At 39.5% G+C, this 24,558-nt stretch overlaps 1 protein-coding gene and 2 pseudogenes across 2 annotated transcripts; 2 read left to right on the top strand and 1 right to left on the bottom strand.

Annotated features, from left to right (window-relative positions):
* The window catches only part of LOC134300421 (uncharacterized), a 331,197-nt pseudogene extending 327,490 nt beyond the window's left edge, over nucleotides 1–3,707 (bottom strand).
* The window catches only part of LOC134334891 (uncharacterized), a 759,100-nt pseudogene that overhangs the window by 513,393 nt on the left and 221,149 nt on the right, over nucleotides 1–24,558 (top strand).
* Nucleotides 13,206–23,323, top strand: LOC134335179 (zinc finger protein 239-like). Of its 2 annotated transcripts, none has more exons than XM_063017647.1 (3): nucleotides 13,206–13,362; nucleotides 14,042–14,148; nucleotides 22,520–23,323. In XM_063017647.1, the coding sequence occupies exons 2-3, from the start codon at nucleotides 14,052–14,054 to the stop codon at nucleotides 23,263–23,265; spliced, it is 843 nt and encodes a 280-aa protein (XP_062873717.1). In that variant the 5' UTR covers nucleotides 13,206–13,362; nucleotides 14,042–14,051; the 3' UTR covers nucleotides 23,266–23,323. The 2 variants fall into 2 exon arrangements, with proteins under 2 accessions (XP_062873717.1, XP_062873726.1); XM_063017656.1 differs by having other exon boundaries at nucleotides 13,337–13,366.

Here is a 24,558-nt window from a genome sequence, read left to right as displayed (position 1 = left end):
AATGTACCACAGCATGGGTACAGTAATGAATTATAAAATGTACCACAGCATGGGTACAGTAATGAGTTATAAAATGTACTACAGCATGGGTACAGTAATGAATTATAAAATGTTCTACAGCATGGGTACAGTAATGAGTTATAAAATGTACCACAGCATGGGTACAGTAATGAGTTATAAAATTTACCACAGCATGGGTACAGTAATGAATTACAAAATGTACCACAGCATGGGTACAGTAATGAGTTATAAAATGTTCTACAGCATGGGTACAGTAATGAGTTATAAAATGTACCACAGCATGGGTACAGTAATGAGTTATAAAATTTACCACAGCATGGGTACAGTAATGAGTTATAAAATGTACCACAGCATGGGTACAGTAATGAGTTATAAAATGTTCTACAGCATGGGTACAGTAATGAATTATAAAATGTACCACAGCATGGGTACAGTAATGAGTTATAAAATGTACCACAGTATGGGTACAGTAATGAGTTATAAAATGTACCACAGCATGGGTACAGTAATGAATTATAAAATGTACTACAGCATGGGTACAGTAATTAATTATAAAATGTACTACAGCATGGGTACAGTAATGAAGGAAACTTCTACAACCTTTGTTATATTTTACATTTTCAGCATTTAGCAGGCGCTTTTATCCAAAGCGACTTACATTACAGTTACAGTATGCAGTCTGAGCAATTGAGGGTTAAGGGCCTGGCTCAAGGGCCCAACAGCTGCAACCTGGCAGTGGTGGGGCTTGAACCAGCGACCTTCTGGTTACTAGTCCAGTAACTTAACCACTAGGCTATGGCTTGCGTTTCTCTGTGTTTGTTACACACTACTGCCGCACACACTACTGAGCCTCATTTTAACTTGTCTTGAGGAATTTCCACTGAAGTTGGATCAGCCTGTAATTGGATTTTCCACTTTGATTTTGAGTATGATTCCAAATCCAGACCTCCATGGGATAATAATTTTGATTTACATTGATCATTTTTATGTTGTTTTGTTCTCAACGCATTCCACTATGTGATGAATAAAGATTTTCAACTGGAATATTTCATTAATTGAGATCTAGGATGTGTTATTTTAGTGTTCCCTTTATTTTTTTGAGCAGTGTATAATGCACTGCATTTAAGATTACACTCTAACACTCTAGAGCCCCCCACCCACCCACAAATACATACATATAATTTTAAATATATACCTACACAAATAAATATACACACATACACATTTACTCTATTATTATTTTTATAGTTTTTATAAGTGTACTATAATTAGACTATAATACTATAATTAACTGTAAAGAGTGGGAAGACCATGGCCGGCAATAGTGTATTTGTGACTGGTTCTAATACATTTTGAATTGAAAGGTTGAAAAAGCACAATGCATCTATAAATCACATTACATGCCACGATAAATGCACTGCCCAAGTGTCCCCCTCTCCCCACTGCCTTTCAGCGGCAGGCAGCAGCAAACAGATCATCAGACCAGGCCATGTTGACCAGATTGTTAGTTAATCATTTACAAGTCAATATTGCCTACATGGACAGTGATTTAAAAAAAAAAGTGAACCTGTAAAACTGATGCGTTTGAAAATTTGGGTGCACCTAACTTTTGTGCTGGTGCACCTAAGAAAAAAAGTTGGGCGCACCAGTGCAACCAGTACAAAAAGTTAGTCTAGAGCCCTGGGGTACTTCCTAACAGTACAAAACATTTCTTTTAATAGTCACTGAATGATTAATAAGTAGTTATCTAAGCTACTGTTGGATACCAGGAGCTTTAAATCAGCCGTTTTAGGGACTATTTTTGTGAAAATTCTATTATATCATGTCCAACATAGTGCACTACACGGCGGTGGATATAATTTGAGATGGTACCATTAGTCTCTGCTCCTCAGTAAAAGTAAACACTATCTTGTCCTCTTTAATACAGAAAGTAAAATGCAGTTGTTCGGGAAATGTTTTAGAGTGATTGTGTGCATAGCTCACATGGTTCATTTCACTTGTCAACATATTAAAGTATTTACAAATGCGATTTATTTCTTTGAACGTGAATCATGTGTGAATAAAAGTGCGGGGGGAAAAAAGCATGTTTACCAATGTTAAAGGTTTAAAGACTGATTTTATTTTTGCGGTTTAATGAGACAGGATGGGGAAATCCAATAGAACCATTCAAGAAACTGTCAACTTTATATTGTAGAATTTGTAATTGTGAACTTGTACGATTGGCCAGACAGAGGAACAGATGGTAAATAAATATACGACAAGTTAAAATGATACAGGATACAGATGGAAATGTGCTGACGAAACAGGGGAGTCTACTGAGAAGGTAAAAAGAGTATTTTGAGGAGCTGCAGAAGGAATAAAATGAGACATACTAAACAACCAGATAGACAGAGATAGCTACAACTTTATTAATCCCGAGAGAAACTGTTTAAATGGGTGTGAGCTTCAAATCTCTGACTGTAAACAGGCTTCACTTTCACTGTTACAGCAACTACTATAACCTTCTTATGTGTTCTATTCACATGTCGGTGTGCTGGTGTTCATTAAAACTCTTCCCACACTGTGAGCACGGATACTACAGTTTTTCTCCAGTGTGAATGCGCTGGTGTATATTAAGAGTACTCTGTTGATTAAAACTTCTCCCACACTGTGAGCACTGATACGGTTTCTCTACAGTGTGAATACGCTGGTGTTCTAAGAAAGTGCTCTGTCGATTGGAACTCTTCCCACATTGTGAGCACTGATACGGTTTCTCTCCAGTGTGAATGCGCTGGTGTCTCTTCCCACACTGTGAGCACTGATATGGTTTCTCTCCAGTGTGAATGCGCTGGTGTCTTTGGAGATCACTTTGTTGAGCAAAACTCTTCCCACACTGTGAGCACTGATACGGTTTCTCTCCAGTGTGAATGCGCTGGTGTCTTTGGAGATCACTCTGTTGAATAAAACTTTTCCCACACTGTGAGCACTGATACGGTTTCTCCCGAGTGTGAATGCGCTGGTGTTTTTTAAGAGTACTTGAAGCAAAAAAAGCTCTTCCCACACTGTGAGCACTGATACGGTTTCTCTCCAGTGTGAATGCATTTGTTTTTTAAGAGTACTCTGTTGACTAAAATTCTGCCCACACTGTGAGCACATATATGGTTTCTCTCCAGTGTGAATACGCTGGTGTTTTTTAAAAGTACTTGTAGCAATAAAGCTCTTCCCACATTGTGAGCACTGATAAGGTTTCTTTCCTGTGTGAATGCGCTGGTGTATTTTAAGAGCACCCTGCTGACTAAAACTCTTCCCACACTGTGCGCAGTGATACGGTTTCTCTCCAGTGTGAATGCGCTGGTGTATTTTAAGAGCAGTGGGAGAACTAAAGCTCTTTCCACACTGTAAGCACTGATACGGTTTCTCTCCAGTGTGAATGCGCTGGTGTAGTTTAAGAGCACTGGGAGAACTAAAGCTCTTCCCACACTGTGAGCAGACGTTCCTTCTGTTCTGTTCTCTGGTGAGAGAGCTGTTAATGCTGACAGCACCAGAGGACGTCTGCTGATCACTGGAGCTTCTGGTGGGCGTCAGATCCTCATGTTCAGTCTTAATCTTCACCAGGGTCTCATATTTGACACTGTGGGTGGTCTTCATGTGTTTGTGGAGATGATTTTGGGTTGTACAGGAACGTGGACTCGAGGAGCAGCAGAAATCCTTGTTCAATCCTGAAGAAGAAAAACACAAGCTGCTCTTGTAACACAATCAATTACAAACATCACAATAAACACAGAGCAGATCAAATGATTTTCAAAGCTAAAAGTGAAGAGGAGCAAAGACACGGTACTGAGTGAGTATAGAGTGAGATAAAGAGGAAATAACCTCAGCACTTTTACTTTCAATATAGCAACAGAACATATTCACTCTTTTACACACCTCAGTTATTTACTGGATTATATTATTAATATTATAAATATCATTATTATTATTATCATTACTGATGATAGAAACATTCTGACAGATGAACCATTAATAAATAAAACAGGTTTTTACTTCACGTGTAATTAATGCATTTTACATGATGCTGTAATTATACTTGCAAAGAATTCACTACGTTTAAATAGTAACCTGATTAAACTGCATTAGACAAATGCTAACCAGGTGTCTCCTTGTGTTTAATCTAATAAACCAGTTCAAATGTACATTTCAGGTGTATTTTTAAGTGGCTGCTAAGGTGGCGCAGTGGTAAAAACACATGCTGGAACCAGAGCTGGTATCTCGAATACATCATATTGAATCTTAGCTCTGCCTGCCGGCTAAGGCTAAGCGGCCACATGAACAACGATTGGCCTGTTTTTTAGATGGGTGGGACTTAGCCAAATGGGGTCTCTCTCTCTCTCATGACTGGTGCAATTACGACCTCTGCTGGCTGATTGATGGCGCCTGCACAGAGATGACAAAAGAGTGCTCTCAGGATGTCTCCGTACACAACGCTGAGCTGCACTCCACTCATCAAAGTGTAGGTGATAAGATGCATATGGCATCACATGTGCCGGAGGGGGCATGGATTAGCTTCGTTCTCCTCAATCAGAGCAGGGATCGGCATTGGTGGAGAGAAAGCATGATGCAATCCGGCAATTGCAAGAAAGTGTATTTTTAAATGACTAGAACTCATAATAAAGCTAAACAGTTTATTTAATGATTTAGTGATAAAATCATTTACCTCAACAACAAGCTGGTATAAATATTGACTTGTCTAAGCATATAAACAGGACCTCTGTTGTTGATGTTTCCTACACAAAAAAAACCCCTGAAATACAGAGATCAGTACTTGGCTGATAAATATATCGCTCTTCACTACAAAGAATCAGGTCTAGTAAGACATAAATTGGAAGTACATTTTTACTCTAAAGTAAATATACTGTATTATATATATCTCATTTTTATATTCTCCAAGTGCACTGATTATTGACTAAATGTGCTTTAATTTTACTTGTACAAGTGTATGTCAAACACGAGTTACAAACACATGCTGTACTATAATTGCTGAATTAAATATACTTCAAATAGTCCCACTTTAGTACAGTTTAGTACACAAATTTTCTAATTATTTTTGTACAATTAAAGTCTAATAAGCAGTAAATAAATCGGTTGATTGATGGATTGAATTGTGTGTCCTAGCCTACACATTGTGGCGCCGGCGAGTAGGAAGGGGAGCGTCGGGGCTGCGAGTGAGCTGCCCTTGGCAGTTCACTCAGTGGATTAGGACAGACACTCATTCATACACACAGACATTCATACAACAGACAAACATAAAGGCTGCCTATCCAGCCCTCACCGTAGCCACCCCAGCCCCAACACTGGGCTACACGGCCACGGACAGCATGGCCGCAAGGGCTTCTGGGTAAAGCCCGTGGCGGCCCCCTAGCGGTGACGCTACAATATAGTGTCTGAGGACAGGCACCCTCACCCCTTGCACGAAATGGTTTAGTCCACCTTTAGTAGGCGCATTTAACTTAGAGTTCATTCTGCTGAAGCGGCAGTGCGCGTTGTATCTGCGCTATGGAAGATGATGCCCAATAAATTTAAATCCGGTTTTCAGAAAAGAAAAGAGAGACAGGAAAGAGAAAAAAAATAAATGTGGGAAAGCAACTGCTAACGAACTTCTTTCCCAAGAAAGATGAGCCCAAATGTGAAAGCAAAAAGCCTACATTAAATGAACTTCTGTGGTTATAAAACGCTTCAATACCACCGCGATTGTCAGTGCTAAAAGCTGCATAACACAAAATTAGAAATAACATGATGCCTTATCTGTAATCTGAGGTAAACTCTGAAAATTAATTTAGATAGATAGATAGATAGATAGATAGATAGACAGATAGATAGATAGATAGATAGATAGATAGATAGACAGACAGACAGACAGACAGACAGACAGACAGACAGACAGATAGATGCTATGTTATGCTCAATAAGAAAGGTCAGGTAAATAAAGATGTTTGAAATAAGTTAAATCTGTTTTTGTGTGTATTGCACATTCAAACATTAATAATATTCCATAACTGGTTAAAAATGTTTCATTTTGTGTAAGTGTATATAATGACTTAAATAATTTAAGGGAACATATGCATTTACATTTTACACCCTTTATATGTATTTTGGGGCAGCACGGTGGCTAAGTGGGTTGCGCTGTCGCCTCACAGCAAGAAGGTCCTGGGTTCGAACCCCAGGTGGGGTGGTCCGGGTCCTTTCTGTGTGGAGTTTGCATGTTCTTCTCATGTCTGTGTGAGTTTCCACACAGAGAGAGAGAGACAGCGTGCACACAAACAGGAGAGAGAGAGAGAGAGAGAGAGAGAGAAAGAGAGAGAGAGAGAGAGAGAACTCAGCGCTTTACACAGCCAGACATTACACACTGGAAAGGTGAGGAAAATGAGTGACAGGAAACATAGTAAAGTTTGGACACGAGAAGCCCCTTTTACAGAGAAGTTCAGACCCACTGAACCAGGTGTTCACTGGGAGACCAAGTGTTCAGTCTACCCACATCTTATACATGTGATGGCACATAGACTGTGTATCTGTCCCCTCAGAGAGAATCTTTTTTAACAGGGCAGATCATAACAGAAAGGAGAAACAGGATCAAGCCATCAAAGACGAGCTCCTTGGTTTTTCTGAATGCCAATCTTCACTAAATACTTACAAATACTGTCACCTGGATGCTGCTTTTTCTTTTTGTTTTGCACATTTTCATTTATATTTTGTTGAGTGTGAGTGATGCTTCGTTGATGTTGTGTTGTTTCACTGTAGATGCTTGTTTATTTTGTTTTGTTTATTAGGATTTTAAAGTCACGTTTTACACTTTGGTTACATTCATGACAGGAACATTCACCTCACTTGCACGTCTTTGGACTGTGGGAGGAAACCGGAGCACCCGGAGGAAACCCACGCGGACACGGGAAAGACATGCAAACTCCACACAGAAAGGACCCGGGCTCTTCACCTGGGGATCGAACCCAGGACCTTCTTGCCATAAGGCGACAGTGCCAACCACTTAGCCACCATGCCGTCCCACTCTAGATGCAAATGTACAAATAATATACACAATCAGATCTTTTTGTCTAAATTGAGATGGGTCTTTGTTTTTGTATTTTATAATTTATTGTTGGAGCACTCTGTTCCATGTTAAGTATATAGATAAAGCAATTTAAATAATAAACATTTAATACAATGTTTTTTTACATTAGTAATTCATTTTACATGTAATTTGGTAATAAATTAATTTAAGCAACAAAAAAATATCTAAGGAGCCACTTGGGAGCCGAAAGAGCCGGCTCTCTAAAAGGAGCCGAAATTCCCATCACTAACCTGTCCACACACTCAACCTCTTTACTCCAACCTCTCCACCATGGCCAAGACCAAAGAGCTGTCTAAGAACACCAGGGACAAAATTGTAGACCTGCACAAGGCTGGGATGGGCTACAGGACAATAGCAAGCAGCTTGGTGAGAAGGCAACAGCTGTTGGCACAATTATTAGAAAATGGAAGAAACACAAGATGACTGTCAATCTTCCTTGGTCTGCTGCTCCATGCAAGATCTCACCTCGTGGGGTAAGGATGATCCTGAGAAAGGTCAGGAATCAGCCCAGAACCACACGGGAGGACCTGGTCAATGACCTGAAGAGAGCTGGGACCACAGTCTCAAAGATTACCGTTAGTAACACACTACGCCGCCATGGATTAAAATCCTGCAGGGCACGCAAGGTCCCCCTGCTCACGCCAGCACATGTCCAGGCCCGTTTGAAGATCACCAATAACCATCTCGATGATCCAGAGGAGGCATGGGAGTAGGTCATGTGGTCAGATGAGACCAAAATAGAGCTTTTTGGTATAAACTCCACTCGCCGTGTTTGGAGAATGAGTACAACCCCAAGAACACCGTCCCAACCGTGAAGCATGGGGGTGGAAACATTATACTTTGGGGGGTATAATGTTTCCACCCGTCCTGTCCCCCTTTTTCTGCAAAGGGGACAGGACGACTGCACCGTATTGAAGGGAGGATGGATGGGGTCATGTATCACGAGATTTTGGCCAACAACCTCCTTTCCTCAGTAAGAGCATTGAAGATGGGTCGTGGCTGGGTCTTCCAGCATGACAATGACCCGAAACACACAGCCAGGGCAACTAAGGAGTGGCTCCGTAAGAAGCATTTCAAAGTGATTTTCTGGATTTTTTTTTAGATTCTATCTCTCACAGTTGAAGTGTCCCTACGATATCAATTACAGGCCTCTCCATTCTTTGTAGGTGGGAAAACTTGCAAAATCTGCAGAGTATCAAATACTTATTTTCCCCATTGTACATTTTGTATTTTGAGCAGATTTGATGGTTATTTCACACAGATTAATGTTTGTGTTGTGGAACTTTAGTGATGTTTCATAGCAGTGCTGAGCAGATCGGTTATTTGCGCCGAGAGTCGCGGTGAAACCGGAGCGCAAAACGCTTCTCACGTCAATTAACTAAAGAAAACAACAACTGCAACACATCTTGTCTTCTTATCACCAATTGTTAGATTGATGCTTTTTACATAAAAACGAACATCTGTAACAGCACAAATGCTCCCACATAATCTACACGCTCCACCATGATATTACTACTCTCAACTTTCGTTAAATAATGGCCACCTATGATGACGCTGCCTGGTTCTCAAAAACTGGTGGAAACGTGCATCGGTTCTCTACAGAACACCAAGGTTCTGAGAAACCTGAACAGAACCGGTTCAAGAACCATGTTTTTTTTTGGGGTGGAAAAGGGGTGTCAGTTGACTTAACAAAATCCAATATTACACCCTTACACTAATGGCATTGGAGGGACTCCGGCGAGATCTACAAATAAAAACAATCCTGCATAGAATGGCTCACTGCATAAGGCTATGTTTGTTACGGCCCGGTTCAAGAAAATAGTTACAATGCTACTTTGTTCTCCCATGCACCCATACATTAATATTCGTTCCCCTCCAAAAAATATAAATCTAACAAACTTCATTTGTTAACATACAAGTTTACTGATATTTGTACTTCCAGATGTCTTGAACGTTTACCGGTCCAAACTCACAACTTTCACATGTCCCGAAAGCCCACCAATGTAAATCAGTGCTCCGATTATTCCACTCAAATTAACTGGCGATCCAGCAGAGAAGACCTCATACAAACTTGTTTCTCCCTGTAATTTTTAGGGTGTTTTTCCTTGCCACAGTCCCCCTCGACTTGCCCAACAGGGGTTTTTTTATCTGTTGGTCCTGGATTTTGTAAAGTTGCTTTGAAACAATGTCTATCATAAAAAGCGCTATACAAATAAGGTTGACTTGAACTTGTCCATTACGTCACTGGATTTCAGCACTAGCATTAATCGTTCTCCAAACTGTTATTTTCATTCCTTTTTACAGCATTTAGTTTGGAAAAACTCAGCGTCCTCTTTCCTTCAAAAACGTCGCGATCACCACCTTTAGCCCTGCACTTTCCTTCTTAACCCAAAGTATTTGCGCTCCGGTACAACACCGTGGTCACGCCATCTGCACTTTAAAAAAAAACTCGGTCACGCTACCTACACTTCATGTTTTACTGCGCGTCTAAACCGTATTATACGGTAATACAGCTGCGAAGCATTTAAGAGAGTAAACCTGTTTACATAATCTATCATATTCTGATACATGAAATCCACTACATTAAACAAGAGCATTCATTCTGTTATTAATGAAATAAATTAGATATTTTTACTGTGAGTAAAGTGTCTATTTGGTTGTGTACAGACAGCTCTTTGAAGATCAATAAATTTTTAAAATCAAATTGTTATCAAGTGCCACCCATACAGTCACGAAGAACATCTAGTCTAGAACATATTATTTAATTTTGGGACAATTTTACTATAGGAAGTTTGATTAATGTGGTGACAAACTTTCGTAATGTGTACATTTGGTTGTTTTAAAAACACATTTTGAAGTCGCATAAAATACGCAAATCAAATTGTTATCTACAGGGGTTGGACAAAATAACTGAAACACCTGTCATTTTAGTGTGGGAGGTTTCATGGCTAAATTGGACCAGTCTGGTGGCCAATCTTCATTAATTGCACATTGCACCAGTAAGAGCAGAGTGTGAAGGTTCAATTAGCAGGGTAAGAGCACAGTTTTGCTCAAAATATTGCAATGCACACAACATTATGGGTGACATACCAGAGTTCAAAAGAGGACAAATTGTTGGTGCACGTCTTGCTGGCGCATCTGTGACCAAGACAGCAAGTCTTTGTGATGTATCAAGAGCCACGGTATCCAGGGTAATGTCAGCATACCACCAAGAAGGACAAACCACATCCAACAGGATTAACTGTGTACGCAAGAGGAAGCTGTCTGAAAGGGATGTTCGGGTGCTAACCCGGATTGTATCCAAAAAACATAAAACCACGGCTGCACAAATCACGGCAGAATTAAATGTGCACCTCAACTCTCCTGTTTCCACCAGAACTGTCCGTCGGGAGCTCCACAGGGTCAATATACACGGCCGGGCTGCTATAGCCAAACCTTTGGTCACTCGTGCCAATGCCAAACGTCGGTTTCAATGGTGCAAGGAGCGCAAATCTTGGGCTGTGGACAATGTGAAACATGTATTGTTCTCTGATGAGTCCACCTTTACTGTTTTCCCCACATCCGGGAGAGTTACGGTGTGGAGAAGCCCCAAAGAAGCGTACCACCCAGACTGTTGCATGCCCAGAGTGAAGCATGGGGGTGGATCAGTGATGGTTTGGGCTGCCATATCATGGCATTCCCTTGGCCCAATACTTGTGCTAGATGGGCGCGTCACTGCCAAGGACTACCGAACCATTCTGGAGGACCATGTGCATCCAATGGCGGTGCCGTGTATCAGGATGACAATGAACCAATACACACAGCAAGACTGGTGAAAGATTGGTTTGATGAACATGAAAGTGAAGTTGAACATCTCCCATGGCCTGCACAGTCACCAGATCTAAATATTATTGAGCCACTTTGGGGTGTTTTGGAGAAGCGAGTCAGGAAACGTTTTCCTCCACCAGCATCACGTAGTGACCTGGCCACTATCCTGCAAGAAGAATGGCTTAAAATCCCTCTGACCACTGTGCAGGACTTGTATATGTCATTTCCAAGACGAATTTACGCTGTATTGGCCGCAAAAGGAGGCCCTACACCATGCTAATAAATTATTGTGGTCTAAAACCAGGTGTTTCAGTTATTTTGTCCAACCCCTGTACTTCCACCTCTACATTTACTCAAGTACTTATGTTTTGATTTTAGAACAATTTTACTGTTGAATTTTGAAATAATATGATTGTAAAATTATTTCTATTTGGTTGTGCAAAGACCACAATTTGAAAATTTAAAATAAAAAAAAAATAAAAATTGTTATTAAATGACACCTCCACAATTATAACAAAATCTTAGTTTCAGAATCAGAATATCTTTATTGTCATTATACCAGGTATAACGAAACTAGAATTTACAAAATATTAAAAATTTAAAAATTTACAGACTTTACAATGACAATAGAATAATAGACTTCTGTTTGGCAGCAAGCTGGTGAAAAATTGCACATAACCATTTGTAAATATTCTAAAAATTGCACATTACGTAAACACTGTCCGAAAATTGCACAGTCCCATGTGTTCCAAACAACCCTACAAAGATGTTGTGGTTTTAATACAATTTTACTTTATGAATTTTGAAAAATGGGATGACAAACTGTTTATTAGGATTTCAGCGTCATGTTTCATTATATTCGTTACATGAACACTAATTATTCATTACACAAGATTAATCAGTTCACAAGCTTAATGTCAAAAACAAATACCGAAGACACTTTACACAAAATTGTTATCAAATTAATCCAAATTTCTAAAGTAAATTTGTCCATATATCACACTATGTGTATTAGAGTTAGTGTTCTTAATAACAGTATGGGTGGAACTTGATAACAATTTGATTTGTTAATTTTATTGATCTTCAAAGAGTGGTCTGTATACAACCAAATAGACACTTTACTCAAGTTTGTTATCATATTACTTTAGATATGTATGGTAAAATTGTCCCAAAATCACATTGTGAATACTAGACTAAGTGTTCTTCATGACAGTATAGGTGGAATCTGATAATTTAATTTGTTAATTTTATTGGACTTTAAATGGAGTGTAAACACAACCGAAATGACATTTTACATAAGTTTGCCATACCATTATTTTATTTTACTACAGTAAAATTATCCCAAAATCACACTACGTGTACACTAAACACTACGTGTTTATTCTTTTTGACAGTATGGGTGGCACTTCATAACAATTTGATTTGTTAATTTTATTGGACTAAATGTAGTGTAAACACAACCGAATTGACATTTTACATAAGTTTGCCATCCCATGATTTCAAATTCCTACAGTAAAATTGTCCCAAAATCACACCATGAGTACGAGAGTAAGTGTTCTTTATGACAGTATGGGTGGAACTTGATAACAATTTGATTTTTTAATTTTATTAGTCTTCAAAGAGCTGTACACAATTAAATAAACACTTTACTCACAGTAAAACATCTGTAATTTATTTCATTAATAACAGAATGAATGCTCTTGTTTAATGTAGAGAATTTCGTGTATAATACAGTAGAACACGGTAGATTATGTTTATTAACTGATTAACTGTAAACAGCAGCTTTACTCTCTTCAAGGCTTCGTCTACACATTTACAGTAGTATGTAGCATTATAATTACATTTACACTACTTACAACGTTCAACCTATTGTATTCAAAACACATCAGCAACAATGTAAACTAAACTGTTCACTCAATTGGGTTCATGTCACGTGTGGTTCTATTTAATCAATGAAACCATGCCAAAATTCCATGAGGGCTACACTTAAATCATCAAATTCATTTATTATCATTATTAATAATAATGTAGTTAGCTGAATAGTAATAAACACATTAATAACTATTTTACTTACAGATTCACTTCAGTACAAACGTGTTGCTGCTTCTGCTTCTTGTTGTTGTTTGAACTGAGCTGGTTGATCTACAGCGTTTAGGTTTATTCTCCCTCTACTGGACGGAAGTGAAACATCAGCACCACATTCATTCAATAACGACTCGAACCGCAGTTCAGTCAACTACATTATAACTAATAATAAAACATCAAATAAGCAGCCTGTGGGGTGGATGGGGACACCGACTGTTAACTATTCTGGTTCGTGTCCGATATATTACACAGCTGTCCAGTAGGGGTGAGAATAAACCGAAACATTGTGGATCAACCAGCTCAGTTCATACATGAAGAAGCTAACGTGTCGGTACTGAAGTGAATCTGTAGGTAAATATTTATTTATTCATTTATTTTTGTATTAATTACACTTCAATTAAGAACTGTATTCTAATTAACAATAAAACTAAAGTAAATAAAATAACACTCAAAGGATTTAAGTAGCTTGAACTCATTTCTCATTTAAACACACAAACTGCGACTCTGCTAACTGTTAGCATCACATATGATTCGGTGCTAGTGAACCGATTCATTTGAACCGATCCAGCAGAAGGAATCGTGTGATTGGAACCGATTTAATTTAATTAATAATTCATAGAAACATTTCAAGTTCTTTTAGGTTTGTTTACGTGTTGATTTCAATTTCTAGTTTTTTTATAATGGCCAACCAGGGCCGCACATTTTTAAATCTATAAATATAAACATCATGTCCAATAGGCACTGGACTAGTAATCAGAAGGTCGCAGGTTCAAGACTCACAGCTGCCAGGTTGCTGCTGTTGGGCCCCTGAGCAAGGCCCTTAGCCCTCAATTGCTTAGACTGTATAGTGTAACAGTAGTGTAAGTCGCTTTGGATAAAAGCGTCTGCTAAATGCTAAAAATGTAACTGTAAATCATTTATAAGCACATTTTATATGACCTGTTGCACTGTGTAAATATGTGTATTCAAACATCCATCCAACCATTAATCTGTCCATCCATGTCTGTCTGTCTGTCTGTCTATTAGATTTTTAAACATGCAATCAGCAGAAGAGGAACACATCAACCCTGTGGATGTAGAAAATGAAGGATTCCTGAAGATAGTAATAAAAAATGAAGATGATGAAGATGAAAGTAAGTACACATGGAGCAATATGACAGTGTGGTACAGTACAGTATGTTAAGTAGTGGGGTCACTAATAAGTGCTTATAATAGTAGAATGTAGATAATGTACCTAATGTAGAATGTAGATAATGTACCGTACAGTCTATTATAATAATTAGATATACAAGTAGCAAAAAAGGTAGTAGATATGATCTACACATGGATGAACTAAAAAAGACTGCATGGCCAGCGGGACTTCAAAAGCTAACCACTGGAGAATCATTGACTTGGCATTGATACCTCATCTCTATTTTTACATTTTAGGTCCATAATTAATTAATATCCTGAAGATGAGACAGTTTATAGTCTGTTTTGACTAAACCTCGGAGAGATGCTTCTCTTCATGCTACCACTTTGTGTTGTGTGATGTCTCGCTCTGTATCTGCCATTTCGCCATCACACACTCGATTTTACACAATATTCCTGAATATCTCTGCTGCTTTACAAACCCTACACTGTTGTTTACCTAACAAATGTGTTATATACAGGTGCTAGTCATAAAATTTTAATATCATGAAAAAGTTTATTTATTTCAGTAATTCCATTCAAAAAGTGAAACTTGTATATTATATTCATTTATTACACACAGACTGATATATTTCAAATGTTTATTTCATTTAATGTTGATGACAAGGTACAATATTGAAGACACCTGGTGCCACACTCTAATCAGCTAATTAACTCAAAACACCTGCAAAGGCCTTTAAATGGTCTCTCAGTCTAGTTCTGTAGGCTACACAATCATGGGGAAGACTGCTGAAGACTATTGGGCTTCCGGTTTCCGGTGGTACACACGCTGAGACGCACGCTGAGACTGTAGCCTAGTTGTTTGTTTGTTTGTAGCCATTAGCTAAATAACTTTTTATATACGTATGTTTTAAACGTTAATCTTTCGCGCGTAGTTGATATAGAGTGTTATTTTGTCTATCGTAAAAAAGCGCTTGTGTTTACGCTTGTGTTTGCTAACGTAAATCCCTGCTTGTGAAAACTTCTGCTACCGGCATCCGAACGAAGCCGGTTTTAGTTTGTTTGTTTTGTAATTCAGCGCATAAACATTTTATTCATCCAGAATTAAAACCGCTTTCTGTCCCCACGAAGCATGTTTGTGTTTGGAGTTTTTGTAGTTAAACATATTTGCTTTGTAGAGAGTTAAAGCCGTTTTCTGTTCTTAGGAAGCGTGTTCTGTTTATTTGTTTTTGTAGTTCAGCGCTTAAACACCTTTGTTTTGTGGGGAGTTAAAACCGTTTTCTGTTCGTAGGAAGCGCGTTCTGTTTATTTATTTTGTACACCAGCACATAAACACCGTTTTCCTTTAGAATTACAGCCGGTTTTGTCGGAAACAACGCGCGTTTGTGTTTATTTGTTTTTGTAGTTCAGCGCTTAAACACCTTTGTTTTGTGGGCAGTTAAAACCGTTTTCTGTTCGTAGGAAGCGCGTTCTGTTTATTTATTTTGTACACCAGCACATAAACACCGTTTTCCTTTAGAATTACAGCCGGTTTTGTCGGAAACAAAGCGCGTTTGTGTTTATTGGTTTTTGTAGTTCAGCGCTTAAACACCTTTGTTTTGTGGGGAGTTAAAACCGTTTTCTGTTCGTAGGAAGCGCGTTCTGTTTATTTATTTTGTACACCAGCACATAAACACCGTTTTCCTTTAGAATTACAGCCGGTTTTGTCGGAAACAAAGCGCGTTTGTGTTTATTTGTTTTTGTAGTTCAGCGCTTAAACACCTTTGTTTTGTGGGGAGTTAAAACCGTTTTCTGTTCGTAGGAAGCGCGTTCTGTTTATTTATTTTGTACACCAGCACATAAACACCGTTTTCCTTTAGAATTACAGCCGGTTTTGTCGGAAACAAAGCGCGTTTGTGTTTATTTGTTTTTGTAGTTCAGCGCTTAAACACCTTTGTTTTGTGGGGAGTTAAAACCGTTTTCTGTTCGTAGGAAGCGCGTTCTGTTTATTTATTTTGTACACCAGCACATAAACACCGTTTTCCTTTAGAATTACAGCCGGTTTTGTCGGAAACAAAGCGCGTTTGTGTTTATTGGTTTTTGTAGTTCAGCGCTTAAACACCTTTGTTTTGTGGGGAGTTAAAACCGTTTTCTGTTCGTAGGAAGCGCGTTCTGTTTATTTATTTTGTACACCAGCACATAAACACCGTTTTCCTTTAGAATTACAGCCGGTTTTGTCGGAAACAAAGCGCGTTTGTGTTTATTTGTTTTTGTAGTTCAGCGCTTAAACACCTTTGTTTTGTGGAGAGTTAAAGCCGTTTTCTGTTCGTAGGAAGCGCGTTCTGTTTATTTATTTTGTACACCAGCACATAAACACCGTTTTCCTTTAGAATTACAGCCGGTTTTGTCGGAAACAAAGCGCGTTTGTGTTTATTTGTTTTTGTAGTTCAGCGCTTAAACACCTTTGTTTTGTGGGGAGTTAAAACCGTTTTCTGTTCGTAGGAAGCGCGTTCTGTTTATTTATTTTGTACACCAGCACATAAACACCGTTTTCCTTTAGAATTACAGCCGGTTTTGTCGGAAACAAAGCGCGTTTGTGTTTATTTGTTTTTGTAGTTCAGCGCTTAAACACCTTTGTTTTGTGGGGAGTTAAAACCGTTTTCTGTTCGTAGGAAGCGCGTTCTGTTTATTTATTTTATACGCAAGCGCATAAACACCGTTTTCCTTTAGAATTACAGCCGTTTTGTCTGAACGAAGCGCGTTTGTGTTGTTTTTTGCTTGGTTTTTATATTCCAGCTCATCATCGCCTGTTTCGTCCGGAATTAAAGTCGTTTTTCTGTGACTACCAGCAGAAGCGCCGGTGAATCCAACATAAACATAAACTTCAACTCATCTTATAAAGCAAAGTACTTTTCTCTGTTATAATGGCCCCAGCAGGAGCTTTATATCCCTGTTCTGAGTGCAACATGTTCAGTTATTCCTTTCTCCGTGTTTAGTGATAACTTTATATGTGATAAGTGTAGATTAGTTGTTAGTCTGACGGAGAAGATCTCAGTGTTAGAAGGGCGCATTCGGGCGTTAGAACAGACTACTACTAGTGAGGGCTTAGATTCAGCTGTAGCAGTCCCGAATGCCAGCAGTTCAGGTACAGAACCCCAGACTCCGGCATTAGAGTCCTCACAGCGGGGCGACTGGGTGACGTCTCGGCGACATAGTCGTAGGGCAAAGCACCGACCATCTCAGTTGCACGTGTCCAACAGGTTTTCCCCACTCAGTGACCCACCCGCTGAGAAGCCTGTTAATGTAAGTGCTCTGGTTATAGGAGATTCTCAGCTCCGACACATGTGTATTGCAACCCCCATAGAGACACCAGCGACCATAGTCACCTGTATTCCGGGGGCCAGGGCGCCTGACATCAGAGCAAATCTAAAAGTGCTGGCTAATGCTAATCATACATTTTCTCAGATTGTTATCCACGTCAGCACTAATGATGTTCGTTTACGGCAGTCTGAGGTTACTAAGAGTAATGTTATAGAGGTGTGTAAGTTAGCTAGGTCGAAAGTCTGAGGCAGTAGTGTGCTCTGGCCCCTTACCGATTCGACCCAGTGGCGAAACCTACAGCAGGTTGTTGTCGCTGAACCGCTGGATGTCTAAATGGTGCTCAGAAAACTGCATTGATTTTGTAGATAACTGGTCCACCTTTGAGTGAAGGCCTGGTCTTTTGAAGCGGGATGGTGTCCACCCCACGTGGGAGGGTGCTGCTCGCATTTCTTGCAGCATAGGTGACAGGCTTTACCACCGCGTTAGTGTAGCAGCAGATAGTGTTAAATGACTATCCAGAGCCAAGACCAGGCAGCAGACAAACAGGCCTAACCGACTGTCTGCGAGTCACCATCGGACGTCACCCGGAATCCTTAGGTCACAAACCATTGAGACTGTGTCTGTTTACCGTGGCAGGTGTAAGCCAAAACAAAATCAAAAAGTATGTCATAATAACTTAATTAAAATTAATTAAAATTCTAAATGAGAAAACCATAGTTGGGCTAAACTAAAGTTAGGACTTCTAAACATCAGGTCACTGGCATGCAAAACAGTAATTGCAAATGAAATAATTACAGATAATAGTCTTAGTGCACTTTGTTTAACCGAGACCTGGGCTAGACCTGATGAGTATCTAGGTTTAAATGAAGCATCTCCTCCGGGTTACAGTTATGAACATAAGCCACGTCTTAGCGGTCGTGGTGGAGGAATAGCCGCAATTTGTGATAAAGACATAGGTCTTACTGTAAAATCATCTCCCATAACAAACTCGTTTGAGGTTCTTAACTCTGACATAACCAATAAATGTTCATCTGATAAAACTAGTATGTTTAAGCTGGTTACTGTTTATCGACCCCCTGGTCCTTACGAATTTGCTGATTTTCTTTCTAAATTAGTTTTATCAACTAAAAAAGCTTTAATTGTTGGTGACTTTAATATTCATTGTGAGGATAAGTGTAATCCACTCAAAATTGTGTTTGATTTTATTTTAGAATCTTTAGGCATTACCCAAAATGTAACAGGACCCACTCATCGCTGTAAATTTAATACTTACTTATGGTATGAACATCCTGGTAATTGTACCACAGAATGACTTAATTTCTGATCACTCCCTACTAATTTATAAAGTGTCTCTATCTAATGATATACAGCAACCACATCGTTTTAAATGTAAGCGCACTATTACATCTGCAACTGCAGCAGCATTCATAAACTTCTTACCAGAATTACCAAATATATCAGCATCAGAACCTAAAGAACTACAGGGGTTGGACAAAATAACTGAAACACCTGGTTTTACATCACAATAATTTATTAGTATGGTGTAGGGCCTCCTTTTGCGGCCAATACAGCGTCAATTCGTCTTGGAAATGACATATACAAGTCCTGCACAGTGGTCAGAGGGATTTTAAGCCATTCTTCTTGCAGGATAGTGGCCAGGTCACTACGTGATGCTGGTGGAGGAAAACGTTTCCTGACTCGCTTCTCCAAAACACCCCAAAGTGGCTCAATAATATTTAGATCTGGTGACTGTGCAGGCCATGGGAGATGTTCAACTTCACTTTCATGTTCATCAAACCAATCTTTCACCAGTCTTGCTGTGTGTATTGGTGCATTGTCATCCTGATACACGGCACCGCCATTGGATGCACATGGTCCTCCAGAATGGTTCGGTAGTCCTTGGCAGTGACGCGCCCATCTAGCACAAGGATTGGGCCAAGGGAATGCCATGATATGGCAGCCCAAACCATCACTGATCCACCCCCATGCTTCACTCTGGGCATGCAACAGTCTGGGTGGTACGCTTCTTTGGGGCTTCTCCACACCGTAACTCTCCCGGATGTGGGGAAAACAGTAAAGGTGGACTCATCAGAGAACAATACATGTTTCACATTGTCCACAGCCCAAGATTTGTGCTCCTTGCACCATTGAAACCGACGTTTGGCATTGGCACGAGTGACCAAAGGTTTGGCTATAGCAGCCCGGCCGTGTATATTGACCCTGTGGAGCTCCCGACGGACAGTTCTGGTGGAAACAGGAGAGTTGAGGTGCACATTTAATTCTGCCGTGATTTGTGCAGCCGTGGTTTTATGTTTTTTGGATACAATCCGGGTTAGCACCCGAACATCCCTTTCAGACAGCTTCCTCTTGCGTCCACAGTTAATCCTGTTGGATGTGGTTTGTCCTTCTTGGTGGTATGCTGACATTACCCTGGATACCGTGGCTCTTGATACATCACAAAGACTTGCTGTCTTGGTCACAGATGCGCCAGCAAGACGTGCACCAACAATTTGTCCTCTTTTGAACTCTGGTATGTCACCCATAATGTTGTGTGCATTGCAATATTTAAAAAAAGGGTTACTTATAGTTCCTAAACTATACTATTATAGTTCCTACTATTAATAGAAACAGTACCCTTTCAAAAATGTGGGGGAGATTCACAAAGAGTGGACTGCAGCTGGAGTCAGTGCTTCAAGAACCACCACGCACATCAGACGTATGCAAGACATGGGTTTCAGCTGTCGCATTCCTTGCGTCAAGCCACTCTTGAACAAGAGACGGCGTCAGAAGCGTCTCGTCTGGGCTAAAGACAAAAAGGACTGCTGAGTGGTCCAAAGTTATGTTCTCTGACGAATGTAAATTTTGCATTACCTTTGGAAAACAAGGTCCCAGAGTCTGGAGGAAGAGAGGAGAGGCCCAGAATCCACGTTGCTTGAGGTCCAGTGTAAAGTTTCCACAGTCAGTGATGGTTTGGAGTGCCATGTCATCTGCTGGTGTTGGTCCACTGTGTTTTCTGAGGTCCAAGGTCAACGCAGCCGTCTACCAGGAAGTTTTAGAACACTTCATGCTTCCTGCTGCTGACCAACTTTATGGAGATGCAGATTTCATTTTTCAACAGGACTTGGCACCTGCACACAGTGCCAAAGCTACCAGTACCTGGTTTAGGTACCAAGGTGTCCCTGTTCTTAATTGGCCAGCAAACTCGCCTGACCTTAAACCCATAGAAAATCTATGGGGTATTGTGAAGAGGAAGAAGCGATACGCCAGACCCAACAATTCAGAAGAGCTGAAGGCCACTATCAGAGCAACCTGGGCTCTCATAACACCTGAGCAGTGCCACAGACTGATGGACTCCATGCCACGCCGCATTGCTGCAGTAATCCAGGCAAAAGGAGCCCCAACTAAGTATTGAGTGCTGTACATGCTCATACTTTTCATCTTCATACTTTTCAGTTGGCCAACATTTCTAAAAATCCTTTATTTGTGTTGGTCTTAAGTAATATTCTAATTTTCTGAGATACTGAATTTGGGGTTTTCATTAGTTGTCAGTTATAATCATCAACATTAAAAAAATAAACATTTGAAATATATCAGTCTGTGTGTAATGAATGAATATAATATACAAGTTTCACTTTTTGAATGGAATTACTGAAATAAATCAACTTTTTCATGATATTCTAATTTTATGACCAGCACCTGTACTCTTTATATCACTCATATAATATCACACATAATTGGTTCATATCTTATTTTAAGAATAGAACCTTTTCAGTGAATATTAGCAGCTATTTCTCTTCTTCTGCTGATGTCTCTTGTGGTGTTCCACAAGGGTCCATACTAGGGCCCCTCCTTTTTTCTCTCTATATGCTGCCATTGGGTCAAATAATTAGGAAGCACAATGTCAGCTTTCACCTGTATGCTGATGACATACAGCTTTATCTTCCCATTAGACCGAATGACAATGGCTCGTTAACATCTCTTAGCAGTTGTCTTGAGGACATAAAGAGGTGGATGGCTGACAATTTTCTTCAGCTGAATGAAAGCAAGTCAGAGGTTATCGTTTTTGGGGGTCCTCATCACATCAATAGTGTCTCCAATAACCTTGGTCACTTGTCTACATGTGTCAAAACATATGTGAGAAATCTTGGTGTTATCTTTGACTCTGACCTCCGATTTGATAAACAAATCAACTCTGTGGTAAGGAATAGCTTCTTCCAGCTCAGAAATATTGCGAAGATTAAGCCTTTTCTCTGCTATTCTGACCTGGAAAAAGTTATTCATGCATTCATTTCTGCAAGAATTGACTACTGTAATTCTCTGTATATTGGGATTAGTCAGTCTCTGTTGCGGCGCTTGCAGGTAGTCCAGAATGCAGCAGCAAGGTTACTGACTAATACCAAGAAAAGAAACCATATTACACCTGTCCTTGCCTCACTACATTGGCTGCCTGTTCAGCACAGGATTCATTTTAAAGTGCTTTTATTTGTTTTTAAAGCGCTTAATGGTCAAGCCCCGGCTTATCTCAGTGGTATGCTTTCTCCCGCAACCGCACAGCGATCTTTAAGATCAGCCACTCAGAATTTGTTGACTGTTCCTAGGGCTCGTTTGAAGCTAAAAGGTGATCGTGCATTTGCAGTTTATGCTCCGAGGCTATGGAACACTCTACCTCCTAATATTCGACAAGCACCTTCGGCCGCTGTTTTTAAATCACTCCTAAAAACATACCTTTATAAGCTGGCATTTGAACAGTGAGGAGCTGTGTTAATTTTAATTGTTTAGTCTATTTGTATTTGTTTTATTTTGTCTCTTACTCTGTATTTTTATTTGGTTCTTACTTTTTTAATATAATGTTGTGTTATGTATGCTTATTCGATGTACAGCACTTTGGTCAACGTAAGTTGTTTTAAGAGTGCTTTATAAATAAAATTTACTTACTTACTTACTCCATATTCACTTAGTTCTGTGTATTTTCCAACACCACACCTGTCCTTTTATTTATTATAAGTCTTTGTATTTTAACCAAGTTGTGTATATTGTGTTGTTTTAAATGCAGCTTCTGTTTTTCTTCTTCAGGATTGAACAAGGATTTCTGCTGCTCCTCGAGTCCACGTTCCTGTACGACCCAAAATCATCTCCACAAACACATCAAGACCCCCCACAGTGTCAAATATGAGACCCTGGTGAAGATTAAGACTGAACATGAGGATCTGACGCCCACCAGAAGCTCCAGTGATCAACAGACGTCCTCTGGTGCTGTCAGCATTAACAGCTCTCTCACCAGAGAACAGAACAGAAGGAACGTCTGCTCACAGTGTGGGAAGAGCTTTAGTTCTCCGGGTGCTCTTAAAATACACCAGCGCATTCACACTGGAGAGAAACCTTATCAGTGCTCAGAGTGTGGGAAGAGATTTAATGATCAGGGTGTTTTAAAAAAACACCAGCGCATTCACACTGGAGTTAAACCGTTTCAGTGCTCAGAGTGTGGGAAGAGATTTAATCAACAGAGTAATCTCAAAAAACACCAGCGCATTCACACTGGAGAGAAACCGTATCAGTGCTCAGAGTGTGGGAGGAGTTTTAATCAACAGAGCAGTCTCAAAGAACACCAGCGCATTCACACTGGAGAGAAACCGTATCAGTGCTCACAGTGTGGGAAGAGATTTAATCGACAGAGTGCTCTCAATATACACCAGCGCATTCACACTGGAGAGAAACCGTATCAATGCTCACAGTGTGGGAAGAGATTTAATCGACAGAGTGCTCTCAATATACACCAGCGCATTCACACATGGACAAAAACCATGTCATCTCAAACATAGATAAATTGGAGATAAGCACAAATACTGTATTTTTTTTTAAGAGAAAAATAATAAATGAAAACTACTGTACATAAAAGGACATATGGAGAAATCTATTTCGTACCAGAAGAGATTATACTCATTACTCTGCTCCACATTACCTTTACACAAGGATAGACTATTTTATAACATTTGGAAAAGATAAAGACAATATAGATTCTTGTGGAATAGGAACAATAGATTTGACCATGCACCAATATATTTATATGTTCATTTTGAGGTGCAACTAAGAAATAATATTGGAAACTAAACACAAGCCTACTCAATGACCCTTGTTTCAAAACACAAATTAAAACAGAGATCCAGGAATATTTGGAAATCAGTGACAATGGAGAGGTCTCACCACCCTTTCTGTGGGATACCTTGAAGCAGACATATCCAAAGTCCGGCCCGCGTGACCTATGATCCGACTTTCTTACCCTCTAACCCTGAACAACAGCCAATCGTTGTTCATGCTGCCTCCCAGCCTAGTCGGAAGGCAGAGCTGAGATTCGATACGATGTATTAGAAACCCCAACTCTGGTGAGCTAGCGTACTTTACCGCTGCACCACCTGAGCGGCCTGCATATTGTTTAAAATTGTTTAAAATAATGTCATCAGGGACTGTTGGCCCTCGGGCACTTTTACATTATCAAATCTGGCCCTCCTAGAAAAAAGTTTGGACACCACTGCCTTAAAGGCTGTCTTATGTGGTAAAGTTATAGCAATATCAGCACATAAAACAAAAATGAGGAATAAAAAAAATGGAGGAACTACAAGAGAAATTTAAGGAATTCAAAAAAAAACCACAAGTTGAATTTGGCACAAAACATATTGAAAGAAATTTTTTTAAACTAGACATGAAATTAATAATTTGGCCACACAAAAAATTTAAACGAACCTAATGTTACTGAAACAGAGACATTATGAAAGTGGACCCAAATCAATGAAAATTGAAAAAAAAGATAGTAGAAAATACAATTTATAAAATTAAAGACCCAAGAACAAAAACAATAAAACATAAAATAAGCAAAATCCAAGATAGTTTAAGCCTTTTGTAAAACGTTATATTCCAAAATTCCTGGGGAAAATGTGACCCAAATTGACGCCTTCCTGAATTCGTTAGAGCTACCTGTTGTAAATGAGGAACAAAACAAAAGCCTCACTGCTGATATAACAGAAGACGAACTAAAAGCTGCAATTAGTAGACTTTCATTAAACAAATCACCAGGATCGGATGGCTTTACGACAGAATGGTATAAAGAATTTGAAAGT

This window comes from Trichomycterus rosablanca, chromosome 2, assembly GCF_030014385.1.
Source record: "Trichomycterus rosablanca isolate fTriRos1 chromosome 2, fTriRos1.hap1, whole genome shotgun sequence".
NCBI classification, from domain to species: Eukaryota; Metazoa; Chordata; class Actinopteri; order Siluriformes; family Trichomycteridae; genus Trichomycterus; species Trichomycterus rosablanca.
This window is presented reverse-complemented; position numbering and strand designations above follow the sequence as displayed.

Coding starts and splice junctions, on each gene's coding strand:
- LOC134335179 (XM_063017647.1), top strand. CDS start 14,052: ATGCAATCAGCAGAAGAGGAACACATCAACCCTGTGGATGTAGAAAAT. Junction 14,149..22,519: donor TGAAGATGATGAAGATGAAA/GTAAGTACACAT, acceptor TTTCTTCTTCAG/GATTGAACAAGGATTTCTGC.